The sequence below is a fragment of the Antedon mediterranea genome, chromosome 1, assembly GCF_964355755.1.
Source record: "Antedon mediterranea chromosome 1, ecAntMedi1.1, whole genome shotgun sequence".
In the NCBI taxonomy this organism is placed as follows: Eukaryota; Metazoa; Echinodermata; class Crinoidea; order Comatulida; family Antedonidae; genus Antedon; species Antedon mediterranea.
This window is the reverse complement of record NC_092670.1, coordinates 14,122,090-14,149,864: the sequence shown is the minus strand read 5'-3', so window position 1 is coordinate 14,149,864 and position 27,775 is coordinate 14,122,090. Positions and strand designations below refer to the sequence as shown.

The window sequence follows — 27,775 nt, the reverse complement described above, 5'->3', positions numbered from 1 at the left end:
ATCATACACTTACGTGCACCAATAGGGCCTAGGACATACATCACTATCATACACTTACGTGCACCATAATAGGGCCTAGGACATACATCACTATCATACACTTGCGTGCACCATAATAGGGCCTAGGACATACATCACTATCATACACTTACGTGCACCATAATAGGGCCTAGGACATACATCACTATCATACACTTACGTGCACCATAATAGGGCCTAGGACATACATCACTATCATACACTTACGTGCACCATAATAGGGCCTAGGACCTACAACACTATCATATCAATGCAACGGGTACGATGACCGAGTCTGTCTAACTAAATAAAAATATTATTATATTATTTTTTTTATGATTTGCCTATCTTATTTTTATCAATGACTTTTTCGCAACCCTAGCAGCTGCTATTTTAGACTTAAGGGGTGATTGACTGGCGGCGCAGTAACTTATCTACCCTTCTTGGTATTCAGCCAGACCATTGTATATACAGAGAAACAGAAGAGACTATATTATAGGTTACAAAACCAATGTCTACAACCAAAATGAGGAAACTAAACGCATTTCTAAACACATTTCAATTTCCACCTCAATTGTACGTTTGGTACACACAAGGGAAAACAAAAACATAATCGATTCACTTCCCTTCATTTTGTTGAGCCGCGTGACTTATATAGGCCTATATAACCTTTTTTTTAAAATACAGTAGTCGTATTTAGGAAAAAACCAAATTTGAAAAACATTCAATATTACATAGAAATTACGCCGGTCGTTCAGAGACTTTTTAGATTAATCGCTCTCATGTTTGGTAGTTTGGTTATCAATAGGACGTACGTGCCAAGCGCAATGCAGGTAATCAAAATACGATGTATCATCTTTTTTTTTTAAATTTTATTTCATCATCACCCTACAGTGACCAAACGTCACCATTGAAAGGGTTGATCTTAACTAATTACGTGGCGCGTACGCAATTGCCCAAGTGGGAACACAGATCTTAAACCACAATACTAACACCTACTATTAAAGCCACTCATCAAAAAATCAAGACTTTGTTTTATTTAGCCTAACAGAATTTTCAACATTTGAGAGGGCATATGAACACCGTCCTTTTATAACAGAAATTGAGTTTGATAACGCGGTAAGTACTGTATAACGTGTAAATTAATAGGATCCGTTTTGAAATTGGAATACCAAATGGGCAGAGTCAAGTACTTTTATATTTTCCGCCCGTTTCATTTTTGAGTTTACTAAATTTCCCTCAGGTGGAGTGACCTAATTTATGTCACAACCCTCCTTCCTCATAAATGTAAGATTCGGATTAGTGAGTAAGGACTCACGGCAGCAGCAAGCAATGCAGCGGCTACCCAGATGAAGTATAGGGGCTGAGGGGGGCCAGTACACTGGGGTAATCTCTACTTCTCCGAAAGATGGACTGAGTGAATGTGCACATGGGATGCGTACAATCTGAGAAGACTTTTTCTCTACCACCAGGGTGGAGAAGTGCTTCGAACGTGCGCCGATTGTACGGTTTGCGGGTCCCTGCCGCACATTAAGGAATGTATAGCCTATGTTCAGTAGGTTACAGAAACATTAGTAGGCCTACATTATGTACGTTTTATGTTTTGTTTATCAAATCAAAAACATAAATAGAAACAACAATTTAATATATTCTAAAACATTTATTACAAGCACGTCATACAAGAATCTACCAAAACAAAATAGGGTAGTGGAGTGTACGTATTCAATTCATCAAGGAAATTTCGATTACACTAATTGGCAATAAACCGATAACTCAACAGAGCGTAACGAACGTATGCGCATACTCTCAAATAAATGGATAGATTCGTAGTGGTATGATGGTTTGCAAGAATGCAAGACGTTCGCTACTTTCTCAGTTTTCTAGTTAAAAGCTTGGTCCCCACTAGTATGCAAAGGCAAAACTCAAGTGAGTTGGCCAATGAGAAGCGACAGTTCGAATGACCCATCGCGTTGTGATTGGTCAAATCACTTGCGGTGCACTTACATCATTGTGTTACGTCCTAGTGTAAACCAAGCTTTAATAAAACGTAGCGCAACTGAAGTATTGTCACTGTATTACTGTAGGTAAAATTACTGTAGGGAAACTCGGTGGGATAATCGATAATCAATTAAAATATCAATATGCCTATACTAATCTACAATAATAATTGATACTATAATGGAATAATAACATCATTCTTATTCTTTAATCGTTATTGCAAAAGTACGACCTTAAAATATTTAATTATATTAAGCTTGATTCCCACTAGAACGTAACGCAAGGACGTAAACGCAACGCAAGCGTTTTAACCAATGACAAGCGAAGTTATAGACAGTTAGCAATCACAAGCGAATAAGCCCTCGCTTGTGATTGGTCAATTCACTTGCGTTGCGTTACGTCCTTGTGTTGCGTCGCTAGTGGGAACCACGCTTTAGAGTTTTTACATAAATTCGAAATATTACAATTGTGCCTTTACAAATAATATTTAAGTTATAAATAGTTCAAAAAATGTTATACAGTATATAAAATGATAATAAAATATACTAAAATCTATATATGTATATTATAATTATTAGTTTAAAATTAATAATAGTTATATTATAAAATAGTATTAATAATTAGTGAATACGTTTAAAATAACAAAAGTGTTTGGTTTTGTTTATTAACTTATTTTATTTTCAGGGCACTATTTTAGCACATCAAACATAACACATTTAAAACCACACAAAAAACATAGTTTGGTTTTGTTTTGTGAAATTTTTTTGGCTAATTAAACACACTTTGTTATAATGACTGCCTCATAAACGTTGTTATTAAAACAAACTAATGTAGTTTGAATCACTGTGTCCGACAAATCACAACACCCTAAAATTGGTCAAAGTTCACATATGCAAATTTTTACTTTTTGATTGTTTATACACTATAAAACCCTTATTGAGGTAGTTGGTATTTTGCAAATCAATATTATTGATATAATATATATATATATGATAACTTGATGGAATATGGAATCATTGACGTGTACTGTAGTACTGTACAGTTAAAGGGACACATTGGGACCCAATAAAATATATCCCTTTAATAGGGGTGTCCCTTTAATTGAATATGCGTTGTTGGACATAGTGTTAGATGATTTATGTCATAAGTGTTCACTTATTAGGTGTGTCCCATGAATAGGGATGTCCAAAAGGAGAGATTAAAATAAGTTCAAATAAGGTTTAAAAACCATTAAAATTATTAATGTAAAAAAAAGTTGTTTATTAAAGCTTGAGTAAATAAACAGTTTTTACTAATATTATATTTGGAATACAATAGAATGCAAGGTGTGGTCTGTAGTTAATTACAGTTATAACTGCAAGATTATCCTGATGTACATTATCTATTATGGATACAGTAGCCCCACAAGGGGACATCGTCAAGACCAAACATAGTTTCCCCTTAATAGGAGAGTCCAGTGAATAGCTGTTGTTGATCATAGGGTTGAAATGTACAGTGTACTTCCCCTTGTTCCTTTTACAGGGAATTGTTGTTGAATAGGGATGTACAAAAGTAGTGGTTCTACTGTATTAAATGCTTGTTATTTTGTTGTGTATTTTTCAAGAATAGTAACAACATGATCATGTCCACACTGCTTTGCCTCATGAAGTGGTGTAAATCCCCATCTAGAAATAAAATTGTTGCATTTTACGATATAACGTCTATTAAAGGACCAAGAAATTGCCACTGTTATCTGATTGTCCCCCTGAATAGGAGTTGGATTAGTTCATTTTATTGGAAAGTGTCCCCTGAAGACAAGTGGTTCTACCATGCAAGTATTAGGCCTAAGCTCTATCTACACTATCAAACTTTATGTGACAAATAAATGTGATGTGATGTGCCCATGTTATGATGATGTCATATCACTAGCATATTTGGGCATAACAATAACAACATATTTAGGCACATCACACATTTTTTGTAAAACTAGTTTGTAAACAGAGCCTAAAGTGACGTAAAAATTTCAAAACTTTTAGCCTTGCTTCTAAAAAAGATCGATCGAAAATGTACAAGTTGTATAAAATATAGTGTGATGATAAACTTTAGATACAGCTTTCAACATATTAAATATTTTTAGAAACCACAGGCAGTTAAAATAGTTTAAAGTCTACACAGCAGCCACCCTGCACATCTTCAAGAGTAGCAATATAAACACATCGGTGTTAAATAAACAACACATCTGTGTTATCTAACATCATCATTTATTGCTATAGGCCTTTGGCATATACAATCATGGTGGCTCATGTTCTATCAAAATAAATTCTACCTACAGGTATGTGTCTAACGATAAAGGCATATTAAATTGCTGCTTACCTGTCTTTTGGACATGGGTCAACATTGCATTTTTCAAGAAGAAATTGCACGATGTCTTTGTGACCTAATTGTGGTATAAAACAAGAATCAATAATATTAATGTAAAAATGACTAGCTAGAATATTTCAATATCGTTAATTTGTTTATGTTCATATTATTAATGGATGATAGATTGTTCAGTAGTATAAATCTGTCAATATCATAACATAGTCTAGTATATTTAAGTATATAATCATCAAACACTCTTACAACCACAGAAACAACAAACATAAAAAAAACAAAACATAAAACAATATCACAAGACACAACAATGCCATAACATGATAACACTATAAACATTATCATCAGCTTTCATCACAACAACCATTAATATTAACAATGATCAAGCCTAAATGTCACAAACATCACCAGATGCCAATAAATTTCAAGAACATGAGAAAATCAGTTTATACAATCGGTTCATACAAAAACTAAAGTTTGTAACTCATGTTTAGTTTGGACTACCTTTTGTTATTACTGTTACATGTAATGTTGTCTATGATGGAGATGAAGTCCAAAATAAAGTGAAATGAATGAATGCCACTATAGTCATCATCAGCCCATTCAAACTCACTACAAACCAGTTATCAACATGCTCACAAACAATGTCATTAAAATCACGATGATCACTTGGGAGGCACTAACATTTAATATTAACAGTAAAAAATAGATGTCAAATATATTTCCCCCCCCCCCCTTCCTCTGCCCCTGGTGATCACAACCATCACAGATAACTTACCTTCAGCAGCTGCTATGTGTAAAGCTGTACGCAAGTCATAATCAGCTTGATCCATATTCATGCCCTGTAAGGCATACTGTCTCATTGCACTCAGATCATTATTGTATGCACCAAATAACAGGTTTACGATGCGACTACCCTAGAAAGTAAAAGCATGGACACTCTTTCACACCAAAAGCAAAACTCCGGAGACACTCCGGATTTGACGCCCTATGTTTTGGTGTGAAAGGGGTTGAACATTGAAAGATGTAGAGAGTACAATATATTACATACTCCAGTTAATTTAGTCAGTAACCTACTAGACTACCAAGCTCTAATTAGTTTTAAAATGAAGGAAGGAGGAAAGTATGAAATACAACCAAGGCAATCTAACAACTGAACACTGAGCTCGCCTTGCTAAGATAGGAACTTGTAAACAGTCTTTTGATCTCATGTCTGGCTGCAACAAAGACCAACAGTACTGTACTACTATGTAAATATTCTATGAGACGCGCTGTGTCTGTTAGGGGCGTGGAACTGATCGTGTCACAGCCACAGATAAATCTTTTGATCTCCGGAGCTCGGCATTCTGTTGTTAGATTGCCTTGGTACAACCACTTTTACAGGGACACTTTTGGGACTAATTAGCGGTGTCTCCTGAATAGGGGTTGGTCATTGTGTTAAAATATGAATTACAATATATTTAATTATAAGGTTGTCCTATTAATAGAGGTCGAGTCTCAGAGAAGCAGTTCTGTACATAAACATGCTTAACTAATTTCAATTTAACAAAACCTCAACACACCTGGCCCAAGAGTGCTAACATGCATTACATTAGTATGTATTAGTACAATATATCACAGGTGGGCATACCAACAGTTAAAAACATTAATAACATATCCTATATTTTTATAACCTGAATAGCACACAGCATAAACGTTAGTATAAGTACAAACAAATCCACTCATGCAATATTTATAAAGTTAAAATCCCTGAACTACAACCAAGGTGTTTAAACATTGAAGTGATGGGGAAAACAACCAGTCTACTATTAAAATGTTAATGTTTAGACAGTGATAATGCTTAACCAAATAAAAAAGTGTTTGAAAAAGAGAGTAGCAATTATTATTTTATGGTTAGAACAACATCATTTTCATTGTGTACATGCACGCAGGTACCGTAGTTGCGGTTACTAAATTCTGTGTGCTCTCAAAGATATGTGATAATTTTTTCAACTACTGCGAAGTAGATTTGTGTCAGGGAGCTAAGTAATTGGTCAGTTGTTTTGCCCTACCCTGTGTAATTGTACTGTTTGAATTATCATAATGTTGGTAACTGCTTTCTTGGGCTTGAATCTAACCCTAAGCCACTTGTGCACACATTTAGTGGTCTAGAGGTAGAAATGGCAGACTAGTGATCTGGAGGCAATAGGTTTGACGGTCAATATATATATACACGGTTATATGTTCAAAGTTCTTCATTATTACCCCGGTCATTTGATTAAATGCATATGGGCAGCTCCCATAATTATGCAGCTAGTTGTCACCACAATTGTTGTGTATACACAGTACAATGAAATCGAGGTAGGGCAAAACAACTGACCAACTAATCACAAAAACATGCTAGAATTTTTTAAATGGAAAGACTTGTTAGCCCACTCAGGTCACAAACAATACACTCGGGCCACAAACAATAAATAAAAGCATTTTAAACATCTTACTGCTGAAGTTTGCGGATCTTTTCTAGTTGACCAAAGCTGAGAAAAAATACACAAAGAACAAACTTGCCAATAGAGTAAAGTGACAACAGCCATCAGCCAATCATACATCAAATTTAATAAAACAAAATATATACAGTAGCCAACAATTTGACAGCCAGATACCAAGACAACTTAAAAATGATCATATTTAAAATGCAGAGACAGACAGCATCGTACGACGAGGCATGGCGGGACTCATTGGTTTGGTTTAAATTGTTTTGTAATTTTACTGTTATTGTCTTTTGTGTACTGGGCCCTCTGGTAGATCAGTTTTTTTTTACTGAAGAGGTCACCCAGTATAACGAACAAATAAATATATAAAAGATACAATACTCTATGAATTGGGCTTAAGTTGCAACATTATTTTTGTGACAACCAGCTTAAACAGTGTCCAGATTTGGGAGAGCTGACTGTAGTTAAAACATTAAGTGAGATGAAATAGCGTATAGTAGTAGTTACCTTGCTTCCAACTCCTGATTTTCTTGGATCTATCTTTTTAGTTGTGTGTCGCAAGTTGTCAAAATTGTGGAAACTGTTGATCCGAACGAGGTCCTTAAAAAAAATAATACTTCATTAAATTTTTAAAAAAACTAAAGGGAGCACGATGTCGAAGTGAAATGAGAAAAAGGTAAACACTGTTTAAACTGCCATATCTAAATGGTTAATATACAGCAGTAATACTGTAAAAGAACATTTTGAGATAGATTTCATGTTAACTATGTCCACTTTAAAAAAAAATCTTTGCTTTGTCACCATCTCCTCATTTTCTTTTATTTAAATTAAGGTTAAGTAGCTGCCACAACACACTTAGTTTCAGCAAGAAGCAGTTTCAAGCTTCTTTATTTCTGAGAATACATAGAATACTATACCTTCAGAAAATGAATTCCACGAACACTGTTGCCATAACTGTCTAATGGTGGGGACCAAAGCATCATACCCATCACATTGGGCACTACTACCAGTATACCACCTGACACACCTGATTTTGCAGGAAGCCCAATCTGTAAAGAAGAAAATGTTTTCAGCCTAGAACAAGCACATTTTTGGTTGCATATGATATTGGCAGCAACTTGAACAGTAAATGTGCATGGGTTGGAGGTGTGAGGGGCACACAAGGGTGGTTATGGGATAGGCAGTATAACATTGGCAAATTGAGCAGGTAGAAACAAATTATAGAAACATGATTATATTATGTACAAAATAGAAATTATAGAGATGGGGGAGGGGCATATCGAAGGTACCAAACCCAATGATTTTGTCAATGTTTGGAAAGCATTGGTCAATAGAGCAGCCTTTTTGGTACCCACTCACCTGGAATGCAAATTGGCCTGAATAATCATACATCCCACATGATGACATGATAGTTAGTGTATCGCGTACGGCTGCTGGATCAAGAACACGTTCACCCGTTGTAGGACAGACACCGCCATTGGCTAAGGTAGCTGCAATTACGCTTCCAGATTCACAAGTCACTTCAATGCTACATAACTAAAATGAGTAAAAACATTAAACATTAAAACATCGAATTACTAGTGGGTTACTTATTATAGTTATACTGCAGTACTGTTGTTGGATATATGCTGAAATAGTAGTAGTGGCACTATTAGCTGGGTGCTCTGCCTATAACGCAAAGCCATGGGTTGAAGTCATTTTAAAGCTCAGGTACAGGCATGAATTTTAAATTTAATATTTGGTTAATTGTACATAAACCAAATATTTGTAACAGAAATCGAGACGAAAAAAACATGAATTTCACTTAATATGGTCAAATACAAAATTTGGCAAAATTCTTCCATAAAAACCAGGAAGACTTTTTTTCAGTAGTTAGGTAGTTAACCTAATGTAATAACATGTCTGGTGACTCCCTAGACGGTGAAAAAAGATGGTGGATATACGGTGGATAATTTTTGCTATAGCATGAAAATAAAAATCTGAAGTTGAATAAAAATATCAGAAATGTAATATTCAAGTTATATTACCTATATTTAGTCATCTGATAACATTTTTTACCACACCGTTTATTTTTCATAGCTTTTTAAAATGCCTCTCTATTTACAAAATGTGTGTTTAAACGAATAGAGATTTTACTGTGTAATTTGAACTGGTAAGAAAGTGCTTATTTTCAACAAACTCGTGTAACACAAATAAAATCCCAAAAATTATGAAACATAGGGGAAACTATAGATCGATAATTATTGGAATGTATGATCAATAGAAATTTTTTGCCCGCACCTGGCCTTTAAAAGTTGCTTACCTGAAAATAAAAATCTAGGATCTCATCTACACTGGAATCATCAGGAAGCGCATTGTACTCTTTCATAAGGTAGGCGATAGCTCGATTACGGAATGCAGTCTCCTTCTCAGATAAAAATCTAGGATAAATAGAATTGAAAGGTTCTCTTTAATATATATATATATATATATATATGAGGTACTACTCTTCTTCTTGACACAGAATGGACTAAAAACCAGATGGAGAGATACAATTGTTTCATTTGCTTGCTGGCATGTATCATGGATTGGAATTGCACAGGGCAGAAAAATTATGGGTTCTGCTTGAGAAGGTCTCATTTCTGCAGTGAGCATGATATAATATGGATACAGTAGAACCTCCTTTTACATATCTCTATTCAGGGGACACTTCCTCGAAATAAACAACATGTTTTAACACTATAGCCGATAGCCTTATTAGGGAACCTTTGTTAGGGCCTGAAGATGTCCCTTTAAAGGCCAATTTACACAGACAAGCAGTAACAAAAGCATAAAATAAAAATATAGAATCTACTGTATGTTATTTCTATGAACATTTACACAAAAGGCGGAGAGAAAGATTGAGCGGAAATGTACTTGGTACAAACGGCTTTCCGCTTATTGTTACCACTCGTCTGTGTACTTTTGCTATTATATAGGGATTCAACTGTATCATTAATTACAATAATATTGTTGGAAGACTGCTTTAATAAATAACACAACTAAGCTTACACTGCGTTACTAAATCCTATAAATTCTCCTCCTGTTAAACGACTGAATTGCTTAGAAGTAAAGTCAAACGTGTCAGCAGGACTCCAATCAGACTAAAGAACAAACAACATTTATTAGTATATAAGATAAGGAAAGTTATAAATAAAATTACAAGGCAGATACGGTTCCTCATAAAATATGAAAAACTGTATTTACAAAGTGAGCTGGAGTCTAAACTATCTAATAATTTAGTATAGTCTCCAGGTTACAGAAGGTTATAATTTGAAAACAAAACAATAAAACTCTGGTCAATATTTGTTTTATTATAAACAGTCCTGTGAGTTACGTACAATGTTCAAATAAATGTCACAAAATAAACAAACCACAATGTTTAAACTATTATGTCTACTATCCTTAAAGATATATTTTACCGCTGAAAAAAAAAGAAATAATTTTTTAATATGCGATTTTTTATGTCACATAATGTTTAATCACTTTGAAAAAAAAAATGTATCTAAAAAATGTGTAATTTACAGGTTTTTGGTTAAATTTGCATGTTTATTTTGTCTTTTTATAAGTGAAATTATTATCTTTTGTTTTCGGCTTTTCCTAGGAAAGTAAATAACTTGATTAAAACTGTAATAAAATAATGGCCTATTAAAAGCTGATTTTATAATATTCATTTGTTCATTTGTTTTTTTTGGGAACAGTACATCTTTAATTTTCACTGTGTTTCTTAGACATGAAACTTGATAGTAGATTGTAAACTAATATTTTTCTCATTTACCTTCATGATGGCCGATATTAAAATACCTCCTGAATTCAGTAATGGATTGTGAGGCTTATCTGAAATAACACAACAAATAATTATGAATGAAGTACTTAAAGATGGACAGTAAAAAGGGTTAATGTTTACACAGCTTATGACTGTTAATCCCATAAGAGGTACTTCATATTAATAGATAAGTGGTATGTCCTATGCTCATGTTTGGTTAGATAAATCGATCAGAATCGGCCTAAACCAATATGGGGATGCTATCCAAGTATCTATCAATTGAAAATGTAGAGCTTTGTGAATTCAAAAATCATGCTTAATTTTGATGAAATAAAAAAATAAGCTTCTTGTTATTTTAAGGAAATAAAAATCATATACGTGTGTATTCTATGAGTGTTATTGTGAAAATATGGATTATCAAATCAAATCATACTTATCTACTTCTGTTTAATAAGTCAAGTGAATGATTTGTTTTATTTTAATATATATATAGATTCCCACTCCCCTCTTGGCAGTTTGCCAAATTAAATCATATGTACCTGCGCCCAGCATAGGCTTTCATCCTTAAGCTTTGTCTACACTATCAAACTAGTTTGACAAAAAAGATGTGATGTGCCTAAATATGGTAGTGATATGACACCATCGTGTCCATATATGGGCACATCACATTTGTTGTCACAAAGTTTGATAGTGTAGACATCAGAGCTTTAATGAATCATCATGGAGATGACACCCATACTCCATACTTACTTTGTGTATTTAAAACAAGTTCATTAAATGGCTTGCCACTAGGTTCAAATCCCACATGTTGGTGTACGTAATCCGATCCCTTTTTTGTGACAGTCAATGCATAAGCCGGTGCCTTACAACAAGACTGGAGACAGAAGGGAAGACTGGTATTGCCAATGTTGTGACGCTGCCCATCAATGGTACAAACGGACACACCCCAGTGGGCGGGGTCTTGCCGAGATAACTGTGGAATATATGTGGCAACCTAGAAATATTGAATAAAAATGATTTTAATAATGGAAAACTTTTAACCAATGTATATTTTTCTAGAATTTGTTAAATAGGAAAAAATATATGGTGCAATTACATAATTTAAGTAATCCTGTCATAGAATGACGTTCTGGTCAGTTATGGCTGTTCCAAGTTACCCCCTGGAGTGAAATATTGCCCCTGTGTAGTGAATGGAAAAGTAACAACTTATTGAGACATACCTTATTTTGTTATAAAGAAATTTAAACTCTATCATGTCAAACAATAATTTAAATTTGGCAAAACTATGAATACACCATATGCTACTACTTGTTGTAAGTTTTATTCCAGTCAGAGGGAGTAAGTACATCATATTCAACCATCCCTGACCACTACAGAATATAATAGGGGCAGGGGGTAGTGCTTGGGTGGAAGGGTATATCAAGAGGGTAACCTTTTAAGTTTAATTTAACTTAAGTTTAGGTATGGGTACTAACTTCTACCTTCATTATTAATTTGTTTATTTATATTATTTTATGAGTATAAGTTATGTTTTTACTTTATTCTCAATTCATGTTAGTATTCTATAAATAATGTATTTTTTTTGGTTCATGAATAAATAACTATACTATAGTAATAGACTGGGGGAAAATAAAGTTTCAGTTTAAAAATTCCACACTTATACTTTAGAATACTTACTTTCCCAGATGAGTTGCCATTTGCATCTTCATAGATCGTTGAAAGATGCTCACTAAAATCTTTAAATTCCGGGATAATGAATTTATTTGTGAGAGCTTTCCCAATCAATACTATATTGTCTGTAATACAGCTAGAAACAAAACACACATTTCATTTAACAGCTTTCATTAATGGTTACTGGATAGGGGTTGATTGTGGTGTTAAAAGTATATATTGATGATAATAAGTGTCCACTTATTTTATATGGTGTCCCTTAAACTAGGGTGTCCCAAAAGTGGGATTTCGATTCTGGTACTGTACAGGACATGTATGATGTATAAGTAGTACTGAATAAGTACTCATATACAGTACTTATAACATACATAATTATCTACTGTTTGTTACACTGGTCAACTGAATTGAGTGTGTACAATTTAGGCCTTATGGTAATATTGATAGGTGACTAATTTGGAAAATATCAAAAAAGGATATGATGAATAAGTCTATGTACAGTATTTACCATTTCCTGAAAATTACATGAAATACACACTGTAATGCATTTAATTTTGAATAAAAATGGACTGTATATTCCATCACAATGCAATAAAGCAGAACCTCTATTCAATAAGGAGACGTCCCAATTTAGGGGACAATTCTATTAGGGACAACCCAATTAAGGGGACACACCCCTGCTAAAGGGACCACCCTATTAAGGGACAATTCTATTAGGGGACAACCCAATTTAGGGGACACACCCCTGCTAAAGGGTAACATCCCAATTAAGGGGACAATTCTATTAGGGGACAACCCAATTTAGGGGACACACCCCTATTAAGGGGATGTCCCAATTAAGGGACAAGCCAATTTAGGGGACGTCCCAATTAAGGGACAATTCTATTAGGGACAACCTAATTCAGGGGACACACCCTGCTAAAGGGACAACCCTATTAAGGGGACATCCCAAAAGGGAACAATTCTATTAGGGGACAACTCTATTCAGGGGACACATCCCTGCTAAAGGGACAATCCTATTCAGGGGACACCCCGTTACATTATTATAAGTGTTTTATTTTTACTGTAAAAAAAAAAACAAGATTGCTATACTTTTTAAATTCTTCTTTATCAATATAACAGGTGTTGTGATGAAGGTTTTGATCTTTGGCAACTTTGTTGAATTTGGTGATCGATTCTTGAAGGCGTGGATCTTCCAAGTGTAATCCTTTTTCTTTCAATAACTTTAAAATTTACAAATGAACAAAACTAAATGTGAATATACAGTACAGTATATATTTAAACAAACAACTACTGAAAAGCAGTGATATCACTTCCCTGTTAATTAAAATAAGACTAAACAACATTTAAAAAGCGAAAACAGTCAACTCTCCCAATATGAGACACTCTTGGGCTTTCCTAATATGTCTGGTTTTCCGGAAAGTCTGGTATTCGGAATGTGTTTTAATGGTTAAAATGAATTTGAACCCTTGTGAAGAAAAATTCTGGTTTTCGGAAAAGTTTCTAGTTTGGTATTAGGAGAGTTTACGACTATCAAAGATGGTTATTTTGGAAGACAGTGATGCTGAAAATATTATATCTATCTTCTATCTAGCCTATATTGCTATTTACTTTTTTTTATGGAATTTTGTATGCAATTTTACAGTTAGATTTAAGCTAAGCAATTAAAATTAAATATTGTACCTTAAAGAAATCACCAATCAAAAGAGTATTTTTGTCATCTGAACAAATGTCAAATATCTTATCTTCAAGACATTCCAATCTGCAGAAGAAAAAGAAGAAATTAGTTAGTTAATCTTTTATTCTACAGTAATTATTACAGTCTCAGAAATTAAAGAGCCAATTGAAAAATGAAAATGGATACGTTTTTGAGATTTAAGTTTATAAATTATTATTACGGTAAGGCCTACCTAGGGGAGTATGGTCGAAGCAGCCACCAACCAAAGCGGCCGCCAGTTTAATATCGTTATTTGTATGGAACGCCATATGCGCTTTAATCTTTGATTGTCGTTGTCAACGCCATGGTCTTATTCTTAATAATTGGCTTATTATATATTATATTAATATACAATACAAACACCACAATGTATTTTATTGACTTTATTAAACATATATCATTTAGAACAGTTAAAGTAAGTAATCATCGAATCACATTCAATCTGTATAAAAAGAGAATAAATTACATAATAATGTAGATTGTTATTTACGTCCGAGGTAAAGAAAAACTGTCGAAACAATGACAATCAAAGATTACAAAACAACAACAATCAAAGTGCACACAGCGTTCCATTCCATACAAATTACCGTTATTGAACTAGCGACCGCTTTGGTTGGCGGCCGCTTCGCATATTAAAAAAACTTTTAAAATAATCATAAATATTGTACACCTTCTAAGAAAAACACAGACTAAATAAAATTACTTACAGAACCGGAGGCTGGCTTGGTATATTTGTCATCACCGATGATGAAGAGAATATAAATCGAAGATAGCAGCTAGGCCGTGATATCAGGTTGCTTTCTAAATAGCAACGGCGGCTGCGTGGCCCTCTTCCTGCTGTGTGTTTCCAAAACATTGAAGACATCATTCTAGCCCCCATGGGCCTACACATATGTTGCAAATTCATGGCACCAGTGCTGTTTGACTATGTACCTGAAATAGATTTTAATACGCAAATACTTTCTTGAGTTACTCTAATTAAATATAGTATATTTATTGTATGGAGGCTTTTAAATTGACTGTTTTATACACATATTGCACGCAAAAATCTTCCCAGCTTTCTTTCTCGCGACGACGACTCGCACGTTTTTCGATGATTCCCTCTCGCGCCGGGGAGAGAAATCTCCCTCATCTCTCTCCCCCGACTGCTAGGTGGCAGTGTTACATTCCACAAAAATCTTGATTAACAACATCTATTAGATTAATTATAGGCCTACATTTTTTAATATTTTATGATTTGCCTTTGTAGAACAGAGTATATGCTGTAAGTTATGTAATGGCGTAACATTAATATAATTAATTAACAAAGAAAAAGATGAGGAAATCTGTGAGAAATCACAATGTGTCTAATTAAAGTATTCAATAATAATTAAAAATTATTAATAGTCAGCATGTGCATTTTGATGTACTTTTGTTTGTTCATATTTAATTCTATATTTTAGCTAAATTGTAGATTGTTTCGTCATATGTATTGTTTCGTTTAAAAAAAAGCTCAATAAACGTTTCCCATCTTTTGTACAAAATTGATTTATTTAAAAAATACTAAATATTATAAAACTCTCAATATTTTCCTATAATTCACTCATATATGATAAAAATACAACAAATTGGTTTAATTGTGGGGCATATACAATAAATCCTCATGTCACCACGTTAAAATAAGGCCAAATAAAAAAACATACTTGTTAAGCGTCACCGCCCGCTCCTGATTATCCAGCCGCCTCTCTTTTTATTTTTTTTTTTTTTTTACCCATATATAACGGAAAGTTCAGCGGCCCGGCCCAGCTCCAGAGCAGGGCTCAAAATTCACGCTAGCAACTAGCATTTTGCTAGTAGATTCTTCATAATTGCTAGTTGAAAATTTCAAAAAACTAGCAAATGTTTGCTAGGCTGGTGTAATTTTTGAAAAATACGTACTTCTTAGCTTAGCCACGCTAGCTAGCCACCGATCGCTCTTTGTCGACAACGGCAATTTGGTGAAAACAATTGTTTCATTTACACGCCGCCGATTTACGTCAAGGAAACGCGAATAGCACCGCGAATCATGTAATGTGGTAAACAGCAGGCTTTTTCCCCAACACATTAAATCACGTGCATTTAGTACGTCGCTGAGGATTACATCATCAGTCACGTGATTACAGAATACACGATTATCAATTTAGGGATTTAACGAAATAAATATTTTGCCTACACAGTGGTCGAGGCGCGTTTTTTATAGGTTCGTAAATAGGAAACACCCCATACATAATGGGCTCTACCAATTTTGTTTACGATGATCTCGCGCTCGAGATCGGCACGCCACGAGGTCCTGTTGGGCGATGGGCCCGGCGATGCGTTTTCTTATGCCTGGTTTACCTGTGTGGAATAATTACACACACTTTTCGCATCACAACTTTAAATACTGATTTACACAGCAATTGGCAAAGGATTCATCAAAGAAGAATGAATACGTTGAATAAAAATTCACTTAAGAAATGCCGTAAGCTGTTTTCAAAATCAGCCCACTATTTAGTATTATTGAGACCAACATCATGCTTCTCGCGATAGGGAATTTCCTGGATAGATGAGTCGAGCGAGAGACGGCGGACGAGTGAGTGAGGCGGGGGTGGCAGCTTGGACGGATTAGCCTAGGGCCTACAATTTCGCTCGGTGGCAATTAAATTTAATGTTTTAATTACGTCTGGATATAAACAATACAAAACTCAATTTTGTCATCGGCAATAATATTTCATACATAGTCAATTTTGTTCTGTTTCGCATTTTAAAAGTTTGACGTTTCGTCCTAAAAAAAAGTGGGCCAAAACGTCCATCGCACAAAATTATACCTCCATAAAAAGTAAAAAAAAAAAAAAAAAACCGTCCCCCCGCCCCTGAAAATTTATGAGGGTGTGACGCTTAACAAGTATTTTTTTTTATTTGGCCTAATGACCAATAATTAATTAATTTGATTGAATAAAATATAAAAAAAATATAAAAATAATGACCAATAATTGACATATAGCTGCCATGAATTATATTATCAAAATCTCATCAACATTATTGATGAAACTACTATGTAAAAAGTCATAAAAAATGTCAATAAATTTATGATATAAAAATAGCATTTTATATTTGTTGCTATCGTTTTAAATTCTATGTTATAAAACTTTAAACTGAACATATTATAATACATCAAGAAAACAAATGAAGAAAACATAGGGTAAAAATAGGTGGAGGGAGTTTCTCATCTTTTATGAAAAGGAACTATTAATTATTTAGGCCTAATTTATAGTAGGCCTAAGTTCTCATGTTAAAGGCAAACTCAGACAGCCTCCGTACGATCGACGAGGTCCGACGAAACGTCTTCTTGACTCGTCGGTGCTCTGATGCTGTTGCCAAAAGAGTAGGCCTATTTACTTAAAACACACACGTCACACACCTTCAATTTAATCCCACTTTCACCAAATAGAGATAGCTTAATCAGGGAGTTGTACAACTCTCTGGCTTAATGAAACTTTAAGTTCCTTTGCAGGGTTCTAAAGGCTATTGTGTGGCCTGCACACTAAACCACAATCCTCCAAAAATCCCGGATCGAAGTAGTAACGTAAGAATTATTTAAACCAATAATGACATTTTGCTTTGATTAAATATCTATAAATATAGCTATAAAAGTATTTAATATGACAAATACGTATGAGAGGTATACATTCAAATAAACATTTCATTAATAAAATTCGGTCTCTATACAAACATTTAGTACAATATAAAAACAAGTCATTGGCCTTTGATGACGTAATTGTACCGAATTGTATCAAAATGACGTCACAAAATAAAACTATTATATATATTCTCAATCTATAAATATTTCTTGAATCATGAAAAGGTCTAATTACTATTCTGGAAGACTCCTGTATATAACAAACAAAACCAGTGTTATTTTTGCCGTCAAACGTATACAATTACATCGGGTACCTCCTTCAAGGTATCAAGAGAATAGTAGATAGCCTTGGTATAATTGAATAGTCTCTTGATGTTCATAATCTTCAACGATTGTTGTGCGTATAGTAGTAGTTTGTCCTAATCTTGCGTTATTGCAAGATTGTTTACTACTAAAATTTAAAATTCAAAAAGTGTCTTCTTCTTCTCAGCTGTATTCAGATTTTGAGTTGCATCAGAGTTGAAACAGCATATAGCCTACGTCACTCCTGTGGACAAAAACGACATTATTAATGCAAAGATAAGGATTAAACCAAATGGTGTGCCATGATATAGTTTGAAACTCCAGTAAAATTATCATCACCCGCTGCATCCTTCTCATTGGGCTCGAATCACATTAACCATTCGCTGTCTTAGACCCCATTTACACTTTTGTTGCTAGGCCGCCCTAAATGGTAAGTGTAAATGGGGTCTAAGACGTCTAGAAACTCAGGATAGTTTTCTGGTGGTCATGGGTTAGATTTCTCACCAGCAGAGAACCATTTTCTCTTTTTTTCAATTAAAATTACGTCAGAGTATGGGCAAACACCTGACCGATTACACTGCTTCCGGATGACGAAAACTATTTCTCAGTAGTTAAACTTTAGTTTGAGTAAATTCATGGTTTAAATTAGGTTGATAAAATGATTAGGCCTAATCTCTTACCATTTAAGTTAAATTTTGTACTGATCATTCCGGGAAGAAAATAGATTCACGCAAGTCATGAGTATCATAATGATTAAAAATAAGAGTGCGAGAACACCAGCTCCAATTGCACCTATATGAAAAGAAGAAAGTATTTATTACAATTTAATGCACTGTTAAACACATTCTATTCACGACGAATATTTGCACTGGAAAGGCATCAAATAACGAAGATGTGGCGATGGCGCTTGGTCTATACATACTGTCGCATAACGTTTGATAGTGTAGACAGGGCTTTAAAGGCCTAAATATAAGTAGTGACAAATAAGATCTATAAACTACACACATAGGGAAGGAATGGTAGTTTGAACCTTAAAATCCGCCACTGTAGAGAACAATGAAGGAATTTGCCGTAGAATTATTCTCACCTGCTAGAAGTCCGATTTCTTCATTCGATAAGTCATCATTTGGTACTAGAAAAGGAAAATAAATGTCAAATAAAAATGAAAACTAATATTCTGAAAGCTTGAGTATAAGCCAAGATACCATAAGTAATGTGATATATTATTCATGATCTCTACTTTATACTTAACACTTGGTAAAACCTATGTTAAGCTTTCAGTACCAGAGAATCTTTCTGGATGTACCAAGTTTCCGAGTTTTTCAAGGCCCCAAAAGACACACACAATTTAACTTTAGGCCAACTTTACTATTAGTAAGGCCTATACGTACCATCTTCCATGTATAAGGATATCAATGGTAACATTTACATGTATCGATTCCATTGTGTTTCAAATTCGAGGCTATTAGTAATTTTCCGATCCAATGTTGCATATAAAAAATATATGTATATGGATAAAACAAATTGTAATTGATGTTCACTATGATAATTTTAACATACTTATGCATAGTGGTTTATAATCCCAAGTTAAGTCACTTTCACACGTTATGAATGGTGGGTCCGGGTCAGTGGAATATCCGTTGTTGCACTCGAATACGTGTTGATCTCCAACCGTATTCGTCGCTGATGCCGAGGCATCCGCGTATCGTCCATTCTCAACACTGGGTCGACTACTGCAAGGATCTAAAGAGAAGAAGTTAGAAATTAAATTAAATAGAAGTTAAATAAGTATAACAGTATATAATAATAATAATAATATATAATAACAGAATAAACATAATATAACTGTACTCAACAATTACACATTATAAACATATTATTCTTTTGCATTAACTGATCAATTTTTCAAATAGCAAGAGTGTATGCCAGACCCACACTTTTGCTGCTTATGGCTCCTCATAGGAAAGGGGAGTTGCCAGCAGCTAGTCGACACACACACACACACATTATATTAATTCTGATCGGTATAGTACATAGCAAAATAAGAATGAACCTTAATATCGTAATAAAAGAGCTTGATAGGATGAAAATAAAATTGGACAGGGTAAAAATATCGATTAATTATAAAACCGTAGTCTGAAGTAGAACTTAAAGACATTTAAATGGGTACGAATGCAGTTTCACACTGTGTAAATATCGTACCTTGCGTCATTTGTATGCTTTACGAAATATAACACCAATGATATAATACATATCAAATAACTCAACAATTAACAATAAAAGTAAAATATTTTCTTTACTTGCCACTCCCGTATTTGATCATACAGAAAATTGATTGTTTGAAATAATTATAATGTATTTTGATTTTTAAATGCATTTTTGAATAATTTTAAACTCGCTCTCACAGAATATACTTTATACGGCGTGGCACCACATGAATCAATAGAGCGTAAGTGTTTTATTGAGGATATGATAACTCTCAACTTGTTGTCAGGAATCACATTCAAGAAATGACCACATTTTTTTGGAAACCGCACACATAAAACTGTTTCACGACAAGCTCTGTCTACACTATCAAATTTGACAAAACAAGTTTGATCGTGTAGACAGATCTTAATAACTGTAGAATGAGGTATTATTTAGTATAGGCCTACTTACGGTTCGTTGTGTTTTCATCAAAAACTGGAAAAGAAAACAGTAAACTTGAAGTTAGATAATTATGATACAGGCGAAGTTAAAAGTAGACAATGTAGAGTAACATGACATAGGCTTGGGGTGTGTGTTCGATAAACTGTGGGGGATCCTTCATGTATACACACTCGTCACACACAACAATTGGGTATCACATTTTCTTAAAAAATATTTTCAATTTTCATTTTACTTACCCACATAATAGTACGCAAGAACGGCACAAAGAGCAACCAGAACCAGAAAGGCAAACGTCAAGAGCATAATGACGCAACATCCGGTACAAGCTGCTAACGTTGACTTCTCTTTCTTTGGTTTACGTCTGGTGTCCACGAGACGTCTTTGCTGCTGGTACATCATCTCATTTTGTGGTGGAATATACGTTTGTCGAGGTTCATAACGAATAGTACGTTCATTGATGAATTGAGGGTTATCGTAGTACATAGCTCGTGGCTTGTTCCTTTTTTTATGTACGCCGTTATCGGGATAAGGCCTCGAATAAACTGAATTTATAATCGGTAGCCGTGGGTCAACGATGTTGCCATTGCGGGAACTTTCATGTACATGGTAATGGTTTTCACGTCGGTGTTTAGATCTATCTTCAACCCTAGGTTCCTTTCTTGGTGGTGGTAAGTATCGAGGGTGCTGCCTATCGTCTCGAAACCTCTTGCCAGACAGTTGTCTACCGGAAAGTCTTGCCCAAGGAGCTTCGACCTCATCCCATTCCATCTGACTGCGTTGGCTTCTTCGTTGCCAGCCAAGATCATTATGATTCTCGTGAATGGTTACATGGCGGGATGGCGGCCTGTCGATATCGTCAGTACCAACTCCAGCATCATGGGTGATTACCGTCTGTTCTCCTTCATTTTGGTCTATTCCACTGCCTTCTTCATTTCTGTCATCGTTTTCGTCATTGTCAAAATCATTTTGATCATTACCACTGTCATCATTCCCATCATCGTTTTCATCATCGCTAAAATTCTGCGTCTGAGTTTCAGTTTCTTGTTCTACGCGTTCAGACGGAGTATCTTCAACTTCACTATCCCGATTGGTTGAACTTTCATTGTTATCGTCTCCTTCGTCTGACTCCTCAGCATTATCACTATCTGAGTCGTAGTCAGGTGGGCCAGCCGCGTCAATCATGTCTTCCATACTCCTATGTTGGTCTTCGTTAGTCGTCGAGGATGATGATGATAATGATGATTCCGGAGGTGGAGGTGGTGGTTGGGTTGGGTGTGTCATTGACCGAGGGGATGGTAACGGATGGATGTAAGCCATTGTTGTAGGCGGAGGTGGTGGTGGCGGCGGCGCTGGTGGTTGTCGTTGCTGTTTCACTGATGGTCTTTTTATTGATACTGGTTTATAAAGGTTTCTTGTTGGATGGAAATTTGATCTCAGTGGTGGAAGTGGTGGTGGCGGCGGTGGTGTTGAAGGGGGTAGCACCTCTGGAATGGTAGGATGTAGTTGATATGAACGTGTATAAGATGATCTAAGTGGCTGTCGATAACTGTTACGTTGTACGTGACTTGAGTTTGATGAAAACACTGCTGGGCCGCCATTGTCCACATAAGGAATTGCAAAGCCACGGGAATCCATTATTCCTCTAGCGTGTCCGTTTATGGCATAACCTGGATTATAAACCTGCAAAAAATAAATTAGAATAATTTAACGAACTTTAATGATACAAATTGAGCGTTGTGATGTCCATCGACCATTACATTATAATAGGCTACGAAAAATTTAAAATGAACAGTACATGTCTTGTTCGTTTCACGTAACAGAAAACGGCGCCGTTTGCTTTATATGTTTTTACACGAATAAAAAGAAATAAAGAGTATGCGTAATCACCAACAAGTACGGTAACAGCCAGGGTAACAATCCATGTAATTAAAACTGAAGATCAGCTAATTATTATATCCTACTGTATCATATACGTCTTGATGATAAATAAAAAATATCAATGATGAGTAGACCTATGTCTAAGGTTCTACCTTCTCGCAATACCGAATTATAATATGTTCAATTCACACGACCTGACAGTGTGGCAACCAGTCAGTAGACAATCTTATTTGTTATACTGTTGAAAAGAATAAACAACAGCATTGAAAAGCCAGTGAGTGCTCGCCCTTACTTCATGAGTAAATCAACAAAGTACAATTGACAATTCTAAAGAATAGGCCAACATCACACAAGTTAAACATCCCAAGCAAACAGTATTTTTAAAAGCACAGAGTTTGAGAGCAATATAACCTACATTGTTCGTTAACTCATTACAATACAAAATTTACCCAATACAAAAAAAAGCGAAAGCATAAACTTAAGGTGTATCATGAGAGTCCCAAAGTAGCTGATAAAAAAATCACAATATATCAATCATAATAATTAAATCAATCAATCAATTAATTCAATCAATCCACAACTTTTCATCGGTGGCATACATAGATTAGTGAGACAATAAAACGCAATGGATATGGTAATACTAAATTGTAATATTTGTATGAATATGAGTTCAGCATGGTAACTCCAATGTTAGTGCTTTACAAATCGATGGGTTTTGAAACGAGGGCTTCTGTTCCTCAGAATTCAACCAAATATCTTAATTGCTAAACATCATTGAACTAGGTCTACCCTATGATATACATATTTTCTTTGAAAGTCATTTGGAGAAATATCGCGTCCGGCCTCCTAAAAATAATAAAACATTAGGTCAACATCACCAATGCTTTTAGGCCGGCCTTTTTAAAAGCTTGGATCTGAATCACACGGATAATGACTGCTTTTATCTTCGGTTCAGTTTACCTTTTAAACATGACATGAAGCAATTAACTACGAGTTAGTATAAAGCATTACACTATACAAATGAAAAACACGGTTTACGATCAGCTACGGTAAATATTAATACGGCCTGAAAATGAAAGCGAACAATTGTCTGCACTGTTATACAACACCGTTATAGTTGTGTCCATTTGTGTTCATAATTTACCCTTTATGATAATTGTGCAATTTGTTATTATGTGATATGGAAGTTATGCAAGAACGATACACTTCTAATTGTATAGGTTTAACGAGGAGCCATTACACGATCAGCATTGCATTATTCCTGTACCTATAGTGTTTTCATCGTCTTAACGTAACATTGATGAAATTCAAATTTCCCATCAGATGTTGCAAATATTTTTGTTGAAAAATGCTCTCACAAGATTTGACGGTTGGGCACTACTCAAGTGAAAGTTCGGATGATCTTTCGCTTGTGATGTGTGTTGTGTCACAGTGGAGCTTAGTAGCACAAGTAATTCAGGTCTAATTATACTGTTAGACCACGGAGGGATTTAATTGTTTCCCCCGTGGTAAGACCTCTGTACATGTTCTTTATTTAGGCGTTAACAAACGTGTTGAATTGAGTATTTCTACCAAAATATGATGATATCTATACCGACATTTTAAAACAGACGTTATATAGGCTAAAATTGATTAATTATTTTACATTGGTATTTTTTATCTACTTCGCAGAAGAACATGTTCCATGGATGCAATGACAACAGTATTAATGCTACTAGGCATAACAACTCTCACCACCAACAACAACTCTTATTTTTGCAATGATCAATTGTCATCTTTTAACAATTAAAATTGCCGCATGACTGAAATGCTAAGGTTAGAAAGCGAGTAATACAATTATTGTTCTATATACAGGTATAGTCATACAAATTACAAATTATAATATTACAATATTTTAATAGAATTAGCTTTAGTTTCGTAATGTGTATTATTGTATTGGTATTTAGTTATCCAATCATAACGTTACATGCACTATTATCATCAGTAAAAGGGAATTATTTATTGCACACAATCGTTTAATAATGTTTTAACACGGGGAATCCCCATTCAGGGCACACACCTGAAGGTGACACTTCCCTGTGTGAAACGAGGAATACATATTTTAACACGGCCAAACCCTATTCAGGGCACACTCCTATTAAAGGCGACACTTTCCTATGTGAATCAAAGGAGGAATACATATTTTAACACGGCCAAACCCAATTCAGGGCACACTCCTATTAAAGGCGACACTTTCCTATGTGAATCAAAGGAGGAATACATAATTTAACACGGCCAAACCCTATTCAGGGCACACTCCTATTAAAGGCGACACTTTCCTATGTGAATCAAAGGAGGAATACATAATTTAACACGGGCAATCCCCATTCAGGGCACACACCTGAAGGTGACACTTCCCTGTGTGAAACGAGGAATACATATTTTAACACGGCCAAACCCTATTCAGGGCACACTCCTATTAAAGGCGACACTTTCCTATGTGAATCAAAGGAGGAATACATATTTTAACACGGCCAAACCCTATTCAGGGCACACTCCTATTAAAGGCGACACTTTCCTATGTGAATCAAAGGAGGAATACATGTTTTAACACGGCAAAACCCTATTCAGGGCACACTCCTATTAAAGGCGATACTTTCCTATGTGAATCAAAGGAGGAATACATATTTTAACACGGCCAAACCTTATTCAGGGCACACTCCTATTAAAGGCGACACTTTCCTATGTGAATCAAAGGAGGAATACATATTTTAACACGGCCAAACCCTATTCAGGCCACACTCCTATTAAAGGCGACACTTTCCTATGTGAATCAAAGGAGGAATACATATTTTTACACTAAGACTATCATGAAACATTACGGGAGACACTTTGTATGATCCCGAAAGTGTCTCCTTAATATGGGTTACAAAATACGATAAGGCCTAATACTGTATTCTAAATTCATCAATTTTTCTTCTGCATATTGTTCTTACCGCAGATATGAAAGAAGTTGTGTATTAGAGCCTACGTTAAAATTCTATAAAAGTTATTTTTAGTTTTTCCTACAGTTGCTTTCGATTGAATTTAAACCTATTGATTGAATGCTAAATTCGGGTACTGTTACTCCCAAGTACAATAACCCTTTATAACTAAAAGGAATGAACATAACGATGTTTCTATTCTATTATCGCAAATTCTGTAAACGTCAATGATCTGTCAAAATTGTTTTTAAGGAAATACATGGCAACTGCTGCGATCCAAATCTAAATCATTCTGTTTTTTTTTAATTCAGAACAGAAGTTACACGAAATGTTGGAAACCAAATACGAAGGGGAAATTATGTGAAACCATCGATCGACTAACTAGAAAACCATGTACATTATCATTTATTGTTATTTTTTAAATAGAAAATAATAATAATTTCTGACAGAATTCATGAACAATAACATTGACAAGGAAATAACAACCCGAATTATAACTAGTACACTGAAAGGAATGGTATCACAGTAGGCCTAATGTGATATCATTACTTTTTTTCGATTATCAATCCAAAGTCATGTAGGGGTCTTGATTTAACATTATAGCAAAAGATTAAAATATCAATCTTTTAGATTGAATTAAAAAAATGTTTACGATTAGAGATGGTGGATTCGTCAAATCGTGCGGGTTTCGTCTGATTGGGACCGTTATCGTGGTTTTCGTAATCAAAGTGATTGTGTATAGGCCTCCCTGATCGCAGCTCCATTGCAGATTATCATAGACATCGCAGACTATACTGAAATTAGGTTCTGCATAGAACGATAATGATGATTATATTAAAATAGTATATACCTCAATATCGATTAACAATAGGGGCTACAAAAACACCGGGGTACGTACAGTACCCTCTCTTTCCGAAATCCTAAGACACTCTTTCCGAAAGCCTAAGACACTTTGTTTATTGAGGACACAAAAGACTGATATCGGGATGAGGACGTGGGCTGACATTGGGTGTTTGTGGCTCCCCTGCCTTAGCCAATCCTACTCCACTCAACATCACTAACATAAATCGAATTCTAATTTTGCCGTCAGCAAAATGAATTTAAAACTCAACAATGTTTATGTAATCAAAATTCATAATTTAATTTATTTTTTGTAGAGTATGCCAAGCATAGATATTGATTTACAGTCACCGCATATTATATTTTTGTTTTGATATTTCCAAATGATACTCGTGGTATTACTTTATAATATCGACCAGGCCTTTGAAGGTAAAAAATGACAACAAGCTCAGCATCGATCAGGCATTTCATAGTGCGAAGGGCGGAAGGTTTGTGCTGCTAATAATAACAATAGGGGTATAGTTGACTCATTCTGTACGGTCGTTACAATACACACAATAATTTGAATTAACTATATTTATAATGAACACCACTCCGTTACTCAACATTATGTTCGTAGAACTTTTAATACAGAAATACTAGTTTAAATTCATACAAAACATTCAAACATCTCCCTTGTGACAATAACAACTCTATTCAGGGGACACTCTCAAGAGAATATTATGTATTAAATGTTTTGTTTAAAAAACGGCTAATCAGAGGATACCTCTATTAAGGGGACACGTTTTGGGTCCCAAAGGTGTCCCCTTACAGTTCTACTGTGGTTAAAGGGCCACACTTAACAATTACATACCATATGTACATGTTTTCGTTTCCCTATGAACTACGGTATTAAAGAAAAACTGAACCAATTGATGATTCGAACTCTTTACTGAGAAGCATGACTCTATCCATGGAGAGTTCATATCCAACCGTTTACATAACTCTCAATCAATATTGTGTTTATTAAAACCACTTACCTGTCGGTACGACATCTTGTCTATGGGTCCTTAACTATAATTATCCTATAACATTACACCTGTGTTATAAGTAAATCACAAAACCTACACACACTCCATATTATTAGGCCCTACTGGTATAAATGATCAGAAGTCCAATATAAGACTATCCGTCATGGATCAGTACGTATCAAATTGTTCCGCCGTCAATGGAACTTTTACAGTAACATTGTTCTTATGAACAACAATTCCAATAGTTCTTTTCGTCAGGTTTTTACATAATAAAGATAGTCCATAGTTTGTCACACGCATTCACTGTGTATAGAATAGAATATCACTATTTATAGTTGAAAAGGTTAATTTCTGGATATTGAAATGGTACCTATTGTGACAGTGTTAATGAAGCGAGAACTGTTGCCACAGGATACGATTTGGCCGAATGAAGCGTGAATTTCCCGAGTCTTTCATGGATGCCATCTAATGGTGACCAGTTTCAATTTAA

At 34.9% G+C, this 27,775-nt stretch overlaps 2 protein-coding genes across 4 annotated transcripts; both read right to left on the bottom strand.

Annotated features, from left to right (window-relative positions):
- Positions 1-1,572: 1,572 nt before the first annotated feature.
- LOC140057650 (glutaminase kidney isoform, mitochondrial-like) lies at positions 1,573-15,105 on the bottom strand. Of its 2 annotated transcripts, XM_072103372.1 has the most exons (15): positions 14,713-15,105; positions 13,972-14,050; positions 13,381-13,511; positions 12,298-12,427; positions 11,371-11,614; positions 10,633-10,691; positions 9,867-9,958; positions 9,139-9,256; positions 8,196-8,372; positions 7,754-7,885; positions 7,344-7,436; positions 6,846-6,881; positions 5,147-5,285; positions 4,369-4,432; positions 1,573-3,680 (listed from the first exon to the last, which is right to left on the bottom strand). In XM_072103372.1, the coding sequence occupies exons 1-15, from the start codon at positions 14,910-14,912 to the stop codon at positions 3,596-3,598; spliced, it is 1,779 nt and encodes a 592-aa protein (XP_071959473.1). In that variant the 5' UTR covers positions 14,913-15,105; the 3' UTR covers positions 1,573-3,595. The 2 variants fall into 2 exon arrangements, with proteins under 2 accessions (XP_071959473.1, XP_071959480.1); XM_072103379.1 differs by lacking the exon at positions 6,846-6,881.
- A 1,828-nt stretch (positions 15,106-16,933) lies between these two features.
- On the bottom strand, positions 16,934-27,472 carry LOC140057636 (uncharacterized). Of its 2 annotated transcripts, none has more exons than XM_072103355.1 (7): positions 27,295-27,472; positions 20,831-22,274; positions 20,604-20,627; positions 19,506-19,688; positions 19,033-19,077; positions 18,626-18,737; positions 16,934-18,189 (listed from the first exon to the last, which is right to left on the bottom strand). In XM_072103355.1, the coding sequence occupies exons 1-6, from the start codon at positions 27,307-27,309 to the stop codon at positions 18,634-18,636; spliced, it is 1,815 nt and encodes a 604-aa protein (XP_071959456.1). In that variant the 5' UTR covers positions 27,310-27,472; the 3' UTR covers positions 16,934-18,189; positions 18,626-18,633. The 2 variants fall into 2 exon arrangements, with proteins under 2 accessions (XP_071959456.1, XP_071959462.1); XM_072103361.1 differs by lacking the exon at positions 27,295-27,472 and adding an exon at positions 22,482-22,599.
- Between the last annotated feature and the right edge of the window lie 303 nt (positions 27,473-27,775).

Bases quoted from the DNA above. Each gene is read 5' to 3' on its own strand.
- LOC140057650 (XM_072103372.1), bottom strand. From the start codon at position 14,912: ATGAATTTGCAACATATGTGTAGGCCCATGGGGGCTAGAATGATGTCT. The intron at 9,959-10,632 runs GTAAATGAGAAA...TTTGTTCTTTAG, and splicing joins TAATATCGGCCATCATGAAG to TCTGATTGGAGTCCTGCTGA. The intron at 7,437-7,753 runs GTATAGTATTCT...ATTTTTTTTAAG, and splicing joins GTGGAATTCATTTTCTGAAG to GACCTCGTTCGGATCAACAG.
- LOC140057636 (XM_072103355.1), bottom strand. The intron at 20,628-20,830 runs GTAAGTAAAATG...TTTCTTTTCCAG, and splicing joins TCTTGCGTACTATTATGTGG to TTTTTGATGAAAACACAACG. The intron at 19,689-20,603 runs GTAAGTAGGCCT...TCTTCTCTTTAG, and splicing joins TGATGAAAACACAACGAACC to ATCCTTGCAGTAGTCGACCC.